The sequence below is a fragment of the Mustela nivalis genome, assembly GCF_964662115.1.
Source record: "Mustela nivalis genome assembly, chromosome: 10".
Taxonomy (NCBI): Eukaryota; Metazoa; Chordata; class Mammalia; order Carnivora; family Mustelidae; genus Mustela; species Mustela nivalis.
Genome location: NC_139029.1, coordinates 100,258,023 through 100,270,038, shown reverse-complemented (window position 1 = coordinate 100,270,038; position 12,016 = coordinate 100,258,023). Strand labels below are relative to the sequence as shown.

The 12,016-nt window shown below is 46.1% G+C and overlaps 1 protein-coding gene across 1 annotated transcript in view; it reads right to left on the bottom strand.

Annotated features, from left to right (window-relative positions):
- Positions 1–12,016, bottom strand: part of CASQ2 (calsequestrin 2) — a 60,632-nt gene that overhangs the window by 9,003 nt on the left and 39,613 nt on the right. Inside the window, exons 7-8 of the mRNA XM_082688821.1 lie at positions 11,517–11,562; positions 5,157–5,211 (exon numbers count right to left, since the gene is read on the bottom strand). Of these exons, the coding sequence (XP_082544947.1) occupies positions 5,157–5,211; positions 11,517–11,562 (101 nt within the window). The remainder of the gene's footprint in view (positions 1–5,156; positions 5,212–11,516; positions 11,563–12,016) is intronic.

Genomic DNA, 12,016 nt, shown 5'->3' with positions numbered 1-12,016 from the left:
CACAGTTACGATTTCATTAATGAATGGATGTATTTGAATAAATAGATGTTTCCTTCATCAGTGATACCCTAAACTTAGAGCCCTTTTGGAACTGTGGCCGTGTATCTTTCAGGAAGAAGAGTCCATAATATTTTCAAAAAGCTAATTTTTTTTTAAAGGAGGAAATATTATTCCATGATTTGGGGGCTGGTGATTATTTCATCACCAAACCTAGAGGACTAGTCAGTGTTTTTAATCTTCACATCTAGTCCCGATGGCCACAGGAAGATGTTCTTATTTGCATTTTAAAGACGATGGAGTTGAGACACAGATCGAGTACGTGGCTTGCCAAGCATCACGTGGGAGCAAGTGGAAGAGCCAGGATTCTAGCTCAGTTCTTTGGTCTGCACGTCTAGAACCATTTCCACAATCACTTTCCCTCCCAGTTCTTGGCATCCCTACCAAAGCTATTGCCATCTTCCTTCCTCAAGATTGTGCTTGAGATTCGTGAGCGGAGTGGGAAAGCTTCCATAGGAGGGAAGCAAGAAGGCAGCACGGGGCAGAACCCTCTGGAGGACGGAGCCCCTCTCCCCCCCCCCCCCCCCACCATGCTGCTGGGCACCCTCCTCCTCCTGGCCACACTGTTACTGTGTTGGGAGGGTGGGTTAAGTCAGCGAGGTCCCTAAGTGACTGGAGTCTCAGAGATCCACCTAAATAAAGAAGAGGGACACGGTGTTGAGAGAACCGTGACTCCCTCCCCTGCCACACTGACTTGGAACCTGAAGTCCCATGACCCAGGGCTGAGGGCTCGTGTGGAGCCAGGTTTCCCACGGCCAGCAAGAGGCCTCTGGGAATCCCATCTCTGTGGGAGGGGAAACCGGTGATTATGCTCTCCTCCTTCCCAGGCAGGGAGGATCTGGTGGGAATGAGGCTGCACCAAGCCCTGGGGGACCAGTTCCAGGCCAGTCACAACCCTGTCAGACCAGGGCCGGCTCTGGCAGAGAAGTGGGTATTTCGGAGCACAGCCTAAGAGCTGGAAGCCTGGGTTTGAATCCCAGTTCCACCACTTATTAGCTGTGTGACCTGGTGACATTGTTTAACTTCCTATACCCCTGCTTCCTCATCTGTACATCGGGGCAGATCGTAAGGATGGTACCTAATACACAGGGTTGTTGGGAAGATTACATGCATGGTTAGCACTGAGCAAGAACCAAAAGTTTGATAAACCAGATTTACATTGGGAAGCTCAAATAAGCAGTCAGCACTCTTACTTGAGACAGCGGATCTCAGAAACATTTTCCAAGAACCCCAGGCGGTTGCAATCCAGTCGGAACGGGGCTTGGAGACGTTCATTGCAGGGCCAACCCACGCGCGCACACAGCAGCCTGTCCTTGCATTTCCAGCTTGTTAGTGCTAATGTTCCCTGGGCCCTTAGAGGATATATCCATCCAGCATGCGCTCGTGTAGAAACGCCGCTCCGCGGACCTTTCAGCAGGTGTTATAAAGAAGATGTCAGCCTGCTGCAGACACATCTGGGGGCAGCAGAGGAGAGGTGCTCATTTTCAAACCCGTCAAACAGCAGCTCCGGGGGCATCCTGAGCGCAGGAGCTGGACAGGCCCTGGAGGAGGAAGACCAAGCAGCGCGCAGGGCCTGGGGCAAGAGCAGAGCGCCCAGGCTCGTCCTTCCAGGGCCCAGAGAGCGACACTGCAGCCCGGGGAGCAAGCTCACAGCTGGCACTGTGGGAACCGCTCAGAGAAGGGCCCCCTGGGGACTCAGGTCACTCGGATAGTCGGTTGAATTCCAAATCTGGGAACATCAGTGGACAGCAGGGAGGACAGCTGACGTCGCTTCCTTAATTGGCTCCCAAGCTTCCAGGTGGCTGCGTTCTCTTGCTCTCCCTGCCCCCCCCTCCCCCAATAGTGCAGCAGCATCACTGGGCGTGCTCAGAGCCAGCCTCGGGCCGGGCAGTCCCACAGGTAGTGGGCTCAGCTGCACTGGGTGCTGAAGAGCCGGAGAGAAATCTAAGCTCGTGTGTCCGCTGTGCCCCTAGCTGTGTGATTTCAAGCAAGTCACCGAACTTCTCTGGGTCTTGCTCATGGTGAGGTGGCGGGGTGATGAAGGGCAGGAGAGAGGAAGGAGGGTGGGCTGAAGGGTCACTGGAGGAGGTCGCCGGGGGTAGTAACTGCGAGGGGCCCTCAAGTCTACAGCGAGGCCTCTTGCCACCGTGAAGGAAGCCAGACAGCCCTCAGCTTCGTTCTTGGCCTCAGCCTCCTCATTTGTAAAGTGGGAATAAAACGAGCAGCGCCCACATAGGGTTCTGGCCCGTAAGCATACAAGAAGTGATCAAGAAGTGATCATCACCAGCCTCATCATCATCAGGCCACGGTCAGAGGTCAATTAAGCCTGCCGGGATTTGAATCACAGCAAGCGATCTAGGCCCTTTAACCTCTCAGACCACTTTTCTCCTCTGAGCTGGGATGTAATAATCACGCATTTATCACAGCCTGGTTTTAGGGACCCAACGAGATCATCTCCGTACAGCACGGTTCCTCGAGACTGTTAGCTCTTTCAGGAGAGCTGTATGGACTTCCCGGACAGATGACCTTCTGTCTTTGGCCGGTGGGCAGGGGTCCCGTTGCGGCAGTCGGCCAGCGAGAGCAAAAGTATAGAAGGAACCGCTGTCTGGGCAGCAGCGAAATTCCTGGTCCTACAGCCACGCCTCTCTGCCCCGGGTCACACATCAGTGACCTTCGGGTAATGACTGACTAGCTGCAGCGTCAGGACTTTCACAGAAAAGCCTTTCCTAGCCCTGAGTGGGCCAGGCCCTCCCTGGATGAAAAAATACACTTCGATCCCCCACATATTGCCCCCCCCCTCCCCGCCTTCAGTGCGTTTCTTCCAGCTTCCCAGGAACAAGCCCCAGCTTGGGCTCCTCTGGGGAAAGACGCCGCTTCAGGCCCAAGGATATTTGTGCAAGGAGGAGGTGGAAGTAGTTTCAGGAGCTTGATTCATTGCAGCAGCAATCTCGGTCAAACAGGTTCCAGCAACTTCTTGGAGGCTTCTTTGTTCCATTGTTCCAGAGGGCCAGACAGGCTTCCCCACAATCCTGGAAGAGGGCAGGTGAGGCAGAGGGAGGAGGAAGCCCGCTGGGGTCTGGCCAGCCCGCTGCTGCTGATGGCAATTTCTTCTCTGTTCACACAACACCAGGGATCTGACTCTGTTTGATTACAGCTTATAAACCCCGGGCAATTGGCTTCCTTCAGTATTTTCCCCTGCAGGGGCAGAGGGGTGGCCAGAAAATGCTGGAACCATACTGGCTTTTTTTTTTTTTTTTTTTTTTTCAGACAAAGACTAGATATCCTTAAAGAGTTTTGCCAACTCTGCAAGTCAATGATGGGAAAAGTACGACCTCAGTGAGCGTTCAAAAACTAGTAAAAACAAAGGGGGGGAGGAAACCCTCAAATAATTTAGAGCATCAATTTGGTTTTGATACAATGGAACATTGTTTGGCCCTAAAAAGAAGTGAATTACTGATGTGCGCTACACACTGATGAATCTTGAACACATTATGGTAAGTGAAAGGGGCCAGGCACAAAAGGCCTCAGATTACATAATTCTAATCACATGGAATGTCCACGATAATCAAATCCGTAGAGATAGAAAGTAGATTCGTGGTTGCCAGGGACGGGGGGAAGGAGGAAGAAATGGGGGGAACCGCCAACAGGCATGGGGTTTCCTTTCGAGGTGATGAAAATGTTCCGGATTAGTGTACAACTGTGTGAATACACTAAAATCACCACCGAATCGCACACTTTAAAAAGGTGAATACTGTCATGTGTGGATTCTCTCTCAAGATTAAAAACTGTATGATAATAATAGCATTTAGGTTTCTGTCTGTAAGAACTATGGAAGCTAATAGTGTATTAACAACAACAACAACAAAAACAGGAGTGGGGTTGAAGTGTTGGGGCTCAGTCTTGGTCAGTCATCCGCTTATCCCATCGCCTCCCGACAGCTGTTTATTGAGTACCTACTATGTGTCAAGGTGCTTTACAAGGACCAGGTACATACTGAGGACCAAGACAACCTGTGGCTCCTTCATGGCCCACTATGAACTCCTTGTGCCCTCTTGGGCAGATTGCTCAACTCCTTGAAGCTTCCTCGTCCGTCCCTGTGAGTGTACAAGAGGTCTCAGGCAAATACCACAGTTCTGCAGTACCTGGGGCCGTGGTTCCTAAACCGGATGGTGCCTTAACACTTGCCTCTGAGCTCTGTGCAATTACAGGTTTCGGAAGGTCCTGTTATAATCAGCCCCAGGTGGCTTTGGTTCTCATGCTGTCACGTTTGGCGACCCCTGCCCAGGCACCTCATGGCCCAAGGCCAGCTGCTGAGCCATCTTAAATGAAGTTCCTTGCCTTCTACGTGTGCCATCTGGATCGTGCCTAGTCTCTGCATATGCGCCACAGAATGCCCACTTATGCTTTGGGGACCCTTTATGTCACAGCATTGCCAAAGGGACTCAGCATTCTACAGCCAGCAATATTGATTTTTCCTGCACTTCCTTCTCCACCGATGCTAAAAAGAATGTGACCAGGAAAAAGTCATTCAGTTTCCAAAATAAAACAAAGCTGCTCATCCGTTTATAGGGTCATTTTGCACTTTAGAAATTAACTGCCAGTTTTGTCCAAGCCTCACTCTTTGAGGGAGTGTTTTCTATTAAGTTTCCCAAGCACATACCATATTTTACAAAGCAAAGCATACTTTGGTTGTAGTTGAAATGTAGGATCGTTATTTATATAGACTAGATCATAGTACTGTTAAATAAACTTTTAATGTGGACGGACATTTCTCTCTCCCTCTCTCTCACATGCACATGTGCGTGCACACGCATACACCCTGTAAAGCTAGGATGTTTTTATATCCCTCCAGTACTCAGTGCTTCTTCCTAGTTTGGAGAGCCAAGCAGAAAAGAATGAGGCTCTGATCCATCTACATCTCTTGGCTGTGTGCACAACTGACAACAGACTCATACCTAACTGGCGACCACCAGGGGGTGCCCAATATCTTGCAGTGGACTTGCAGACAAGCGCTGAGGCAAGAGCAAGGAAGGAGGGCTGGCAAAGGGGAGAAGTCAGATCTTGCTTAAGGTGTCAAGGGACAGATGGGGGTTTCCTACCTGGGTCACTCCTCTCTGCAAAGGCCACAATGTGGATCCCATTCAGATCATCTTCCTGGAGGAGAGAAGAATCAGAAGTTATACTCCCAGGTGGAGAGATAGAAAGGAACAAGTCAGGGACAGAGACAAAGGGTGGCATGGAAATGGGAAGGGGGGAGGTGTTGGGGTAGTGGACATGGGGCAGGGGAACTGAGGGGTGCACAGTAAGGAAGGAAATATTGATGAGCAACTGGGCGGAATGTGAGCTGCTTGATCCATGGGTTCACAAGACAGGAGAACACCCACTACACACAAGACATCAGCACTGAATGGGCCTCACTCCTGTGGGCTGTGGGGTCCAGGACAGCAGCAGCAAAAGGCAAAAGGAGGAAAAACATGATTCTGGTTATTAGGAGCTCCAAGGGCAACAATCACTCTGAATATAGCTCAGTAAATTGTCAGTCTGTGTTTTGAGAATTCACCACCAGCAACCAGCAAATATGGGAACATCTGAATGCCCTTGACAAATCCTGAAACTGTCCACAGACTGGCAGCAGACAGGAATCTTCTAGGTCAATTAAGACGTGGGTCTGTTCTGTTCACGCAAGAATCATATACAAACGTAGGGCTCCTCTGTGAACACTCCTCCTACTGAAAAACCTGTGTAGTCAGTAAGGGGTGCCTTGCTGACTGTGGCATCCAGGTTCCCACCTTGGGGTCCTTTCTGCTCAGGTCCAAATTTTGCTGAGGGCCTCTAACGCATTTCTGTGAGTGTGGGAGGCTATGGGAAAAGTGGATTTGGGGACTAGGGAAAGTTGAGGGTGTAACGTGACACGTGGGTGTGGCTGCGGGGGCTGAGGCCAAGGCCAAGGATTCAGCGAGTCCGTCACATCCCTGAGCGAGCAAACAGCATTGCATGGTTCTATGTTCTCGACAGAAAGGACCGTACACCTGTGTCTCCTTTGCATCAATTCTTTGTGTCTCCTTTGGAGGAGGCTCTGTTGTGAGCAATGTGATTACCAAAAAAACATGGAGAGGAAGATGTTTAAGAAGGAGGCACCCGGGACAAATCTGAGTGAATACCGATTATCGCTGACACAGAGAAAGGGAGTCACAGGGTATCCCGGATATCACATCAGAATCATCCTATGGAAAAAACTCCAGGCATCTCAACCCTCCCATGATCCCCGTTTCCATTTCAATTGATTTTAATGCAACCCTCCCATGATCCCCGTTTCCATTTCAATTGATTTTAATGCTGGTGCAATCCTATCTAAATGCTAATTTTTCCCCTTTGAGTTTGGAATGGACAAAAGCTCCAAAAATTCTGAGAGATTAAATGGAAAATATTATTATTAAAAACAAGAGAGTGGGCATGGGCTTGGTCAGATGCTTTGGGGAATTGAATTTTACAGATATATGTGTGTGCGTGTGCGTGTGTGTGCAGGTTTATTACACAAATCTGACACCAACCAGAAGGGGAGCCCAAGGTTTCACTGTTTTACATTTGCTATTATGGCCAGACAGAATATCCTGATCAGTTCTCATTAGGCTGTCCTGTGTCTCTGTCTCCTGCCATCAGCAGGAAGTGAGCAGTGTTAACTCTGTGAAGTAGGCTTCATTTCTGTGTGCCCTTCTAGAACACATTTGGAAATTGCTTTTGGAATTAAGAATCCATATTCGTTTGTTAAGAGGCTGCTCACAATGTGACTGTCACTCCCCAGACCCAAGATGGTGCCTGGATGGAGGGCTCTCATCCAGGCAAAGAACCCGTCTCTTTGTAGGGATCAAAGAGTCAGTTCACAAACCTGTAGTGAACACTGGCAAAGAGGTAGGTGCCTGCTTGGTGCCGGGTATTTTCAGTAATAAACTCACAGAGCAAGAATCCATGGGGGAAGTGTATAAATCAGGGTTCCTCAGTGAGAATCCATTGTGCACAGGGGAGGAAGAGCCAAGCTGACCATGCATAGGACTGAGACACCCCCCCTCCCCGGGGCCTTCTCTGAACCCCACAGCCTCTGCTCCAGATCACCCATTTAGCCTTTGGATCACATTGCCTTGGAAACTCTCTTTTTAATAGCACAAATCTTACCTTCTCAACCAGATGGCAAGCTCTCTGAGGAGAAGGATTATGCCTTAAAATAACAAGGATAATTACAATGGCCACAATAGTATCTGCCCCCTGCCGTTCTTTGTATCAGTTCTTTACAAGTACGTCATTTCTAAACTGCAAATGAAAGTCTTATTCCTATTTAGTGCTTAAAGAATTGAAGTGACTTACCTAACGCCACAGAACTGGTACGTGACATAACTGGGATTCAAGCCCGTTCTGTCTGGCCCCACGTGCTTTTTCTTTCCCACTGAAGGGGTCCAGAATAAGCCACTGTGGCACAAAAATTATTTTGGGCTGAAAGCATATGAATTCCTAAATGCCTTATCTACCTAAAAACAGAGAATCCCAAAAGAACTCAATTGTCATAAACCCGTACCCAAGAACCGTTCTAATTTCTCTTCTTAGATATTATCACAGAACTAGCAAATCTCCCATCTATTCCCCAAGGGCCCATTTCTTTTTCCAAAGATGTGGTTTATTTTTCCATAAGTTCCCTTTCTCCCCAACCTTCTAACAAGTCATTTTTTCTCCCAGAAGTGCCTCCTGCCTCTCCCATTTCCAATTAAGATGGTATATAAGCCCTTTGTTGAGTCACATTTCCTTGTAAACTCCCTTGCATAAATAGGTCATTAAATCTGTCTTTTGCCCATGCTCATCGGTGTTTTGTCAGTTTAATTTGCAGCCCTTTAATACAGAACCTAAGAGGGTAGAAGAAACAATTTTCCTCCTTGACATCACCAATAGCAACAGAATGAATCTGTTGTCCCTGCAGGGTTTGCAGATGTTTCAAACTCAGATTAGTGACTCTTAGTTAAAGGAGCTGGTAAGGGGGTTTTATGTAAAATGACTGAGCCCCATATCCCCCAAAGAACTGGAGACTTAGGAATACTTTGGTGAATACCCTACTCTGAATTCTCTTTCACTTTGTACATCCATCTATCATAGTATGGGCATACTGGAGTGGTGTTATATGTTTTAAGATTGTTTCATTTATTCAACCCTGAACTTCTAAGGACACAATAGCAATGTTCATTTTTATAAACCCCGTGCTTAGCACAAAGTAATAGGTTCTTATGAATGTCCACTGACTTAAAGAAAAAAGGATGTGTAAGCTTACACACTAGTTGAAGAAAATAGAAAGTATTAGAGATACCAAAAAGAAACCACACATCAGTCACCCACCACCCAGGTATATTACCACTGTTGCTGTTTTGCTCTGTTTCCTTCCAGGTTCTGTTGAATGTTTGTTCTCTTGATTGAAGCAATGCAAAGAAAAAAACATGCACTTAAAACTACAGACTCCCTGGTGCAATGGAATGTTCCAGGGGCTTATCTGGAGGTTTCTGGCCCCCTTTTGGAAGTACTACTTTGTAACTGCCACAAAGAGAGAAGGTTCTTTCTGGAAGGAACTGCTGACTCCCATCCCCATAGACTTTTGCCCAGAACTCTGACCACTTGCCAGGATGGAGAGCTGGTTGGAAGGTAAGAGTGTTGAAAGGGAAGGACAAGCCGGCACTCAGTCTGGACCACCTTGCCCCACCTTGACGTTCTTTGAATCTAAATAAGCAAATAGCTGTTTGATTTACAAAGCAAGTATTGCTAGCCACCAATTTCTTTAGTAATAATCAAGTATGTGTTTTTTATGGTTTGCTCTTTAAAAACCCACACAATGAGAGAAAGAAAAAGGTCAATAGTTGCTTTAGCTTGACTTAGTTTTCCTATCTTATTTAAATATTTTGCAACGTCTGGGAAAGTGGGTGTTGAAGATAAAGACTTCCAAGTTCATAACCGGTCACCTTCCCCCAGCTTCTGTGGTTTCATTTGCTGCAGCCAAGGGGTCCATGAAGATGCTGCTCTTTGGAGCAATGCTTCCCTAGGTGGCAAAGGTAGATGGGGAAGGCACTTGGGAAGTGGCTTCCCAGAGATCCCTTTGACAGATTGATTTCTGCTTCTCCTTTTTAAGGATGGAAAGATGATCCTGCCCTCCTTCCGGTTAGGTCTGGTCACAGCTCCTGCGGATGTCACATGGATAGTCCATGATGGTGTGCAGGTAAGAAGAAAACCAGTCTAGTTGCCCTTTTCTCTACCAGGTTAAATTTAATACAAAGCCCTTTCCTGATTAGAAAACAATTGAATATATAGTAATGGTGTAAAATATGAGCCGTCAGTTATATTATAGCGAAAGGTAGTAACTTCTCTTTTCCCTTAAGTGAAAAGAGAGCAGAGAATGAGTTTCAGTGAATCCAGAGAGTGAAATTTCTGAACTTCTGACTATGATATATAAGAGGGAACATTGCTACTGGGCAGTGTGGGGGGCTAGGGGTATTTGTGGTCAGGGGGAGGGGACAGGACACAGCTCTCCCACCAAGGCATATGGTGTCAGGGATGTGATATAGCTGTGTCATTAAGAGAAGGTCTGAAGGAAGGGCTTCTCTTAGGGATGAAGAAAATTAAAAGAACTAAGAACAGAGACATAGCAGAAGAGAGCAGTGACACTCACTCTCAATTTAAAATGGTCATGAAAGACAGAGAAAGACCAGGTAGCAGATTCTGGTAACCAAGAACTCACACCAGGTTAAAGACTAAAGAATAGAACAACAAATCTCAGGTGTGAGATCCAAGATCAGATCCTGGGCCAGGAAAAAGGAATTTTTTGTGTGTGTGCTATAAAGGACATTAGTGGGACACTGGTCAGTTTGAATAAGGTCCATAGGTGAAATAGAATTATACTAATTTCCTGATTTTGATAAGTACACTGTGGTTTTGAGAGACATTCCCTGTTTTTAGAAAACATCTGAAGTATAAGGAGATTTGTGTCTGCTAGCTACTCTCAAATAATTCAGGGAAAAAAATGTTTATAACCATTATCTGTCAAGAAGTATGTGATCAAGCAAATAAAGTAAAATGTTAACATTTGGGTTATCTGGTCAAGAGATCATGGAATTCTTTACATTGTTTTTTGTAAGTGTGAAACGATTTTCAGTAAAAGGTAAAGATATTTTTTAAAAGAATATTATTTTTAAAACACTGATACACTCTTTTTAAATCTAGTAACAAGACCTTTTAAAGATTACATTTTTGAAAGGTTTAAATATTAAGAAAACAGGTTGCCATTACTGCTGGGTTATTCTTCGAAAGTCCGATTATCCAGACTGGATGACTTGCTCTTCAGGGTCTTACGAAATGTTTGTTCTGCCTTCAGACATACAAATAAGTTACCAGCCAGTAAGACATCAAGTGATAAGTTACTTCATGGTTCTGTTCTGTCATTTTAGACTCTGAATCAAAGACCAAATAAATAAATGCTTTCATTTTAATTCCTTTCTTCTCCCCCACCCCCTTGACAAAATGGCACCTCATGGGGATATGGCTTACTCTGGGGAACTATACTGAAGAGAACATGAGATTTGGCTCCAAATGATCTAAACTTAAGTCCCAAGATCTAATGCTTATTACTTATGTATCCCTGATTAATCAACTTAATCTGTACAATCACCAGTTTCCCCATGTAAAAGTGAGTTTTCCTCACTTTTTAGAACTCTTGAAACATTCAGTGTAAAAGGATACTGTGGAATGCTTTGAAGAAGCTCCACAGGTGTTGGTTGTTATGGTTATGGAATTTTATATAAAGCTGATGTGGAATGGGATGGCATGGGATGTTGTATCTCCATGGCCTTCTTTCTATACTATTTTGACTTGCCTGACACGTTGTCTATGGCATAGACCTAGGGGATAATCTGACTCAGCATCTTCCAGTGCCTTGAGTTGATATTAATGAAAACAGCTACCATCAATTGGCCAAATACCTCCCAGGTTCTGGGTGTTTTGCAACCACTCATCCTTACGAAAAGCCCTGATTTGAGAAGCAGAAACTAACTAAAGCTCAGAAAGATAACATGACTTGATACAGGATGCAGAGCTACCAGGTAGCAGATTCTGGATGTGAACCCAAGTCTCTATGACTCCACAGCCTGAGCGCCTTCCATGATGTCACCCTGGGTCTCTGGTAGTCAGTGACCAGAAGCCAGTAGTGACTGTGGGAAATGAACTCAAAGAGTAGTTTTGCCTTGTGGGTAGTACCCAAGAGGCTTAAATTAGATCCAAGGAGAACTGGGCTTTAAGTGAGCGTGATGTTATCCACGTTTCAAATTCTCCATCATCTAGACATCCACTCCAGCAAAATAAAATGTGGTTTAAGTTTGGGAACTCAAAGGGGTACTCCACTTGGGGTGGTGTCTACAAGGCAGAAAGAGTTTCTCATTTCTTACCCATGTTTCAAACATGTCTTCTGGACGCAGGCGACGTAGGGTGGGTCTGAAAAAAACAAAGATGAGCTTCTTTGAGTAGGGATTACCAAGGCAGACACCACAGCCTCAGCATAGTGAATATAAAATGAGATGCTGGTTCATTTGCAAAGGCATGAAGAGCTCTAGAATTCTCCCCTAATGAAATGGAGCTGTTCTACCCTGCTACATCACACGGGGAGCTAGCTGGGCCTGAAGCTGCCAGCCTTTTCACAGACCCATTTGATCCAAGGATTGTATAAAGCCTATTACAGGGACCCCTGGGTGACTCAGTGGATTAAGCATCTAACTATTGATCTCAGTTCAGGTCTTGATCTCACAGTCATAAAGTTCAAGCCCTATGTTAGGCTCCACTCTAAGTGTGGAGCCAAATAAATACAGAAATAAAGTCGATTACAAACAATGGCTCAGGGTTAGCTTATTCCTAGGGCAAGAAGTCATTTCCTTCCTCAAAGATAGGGCCC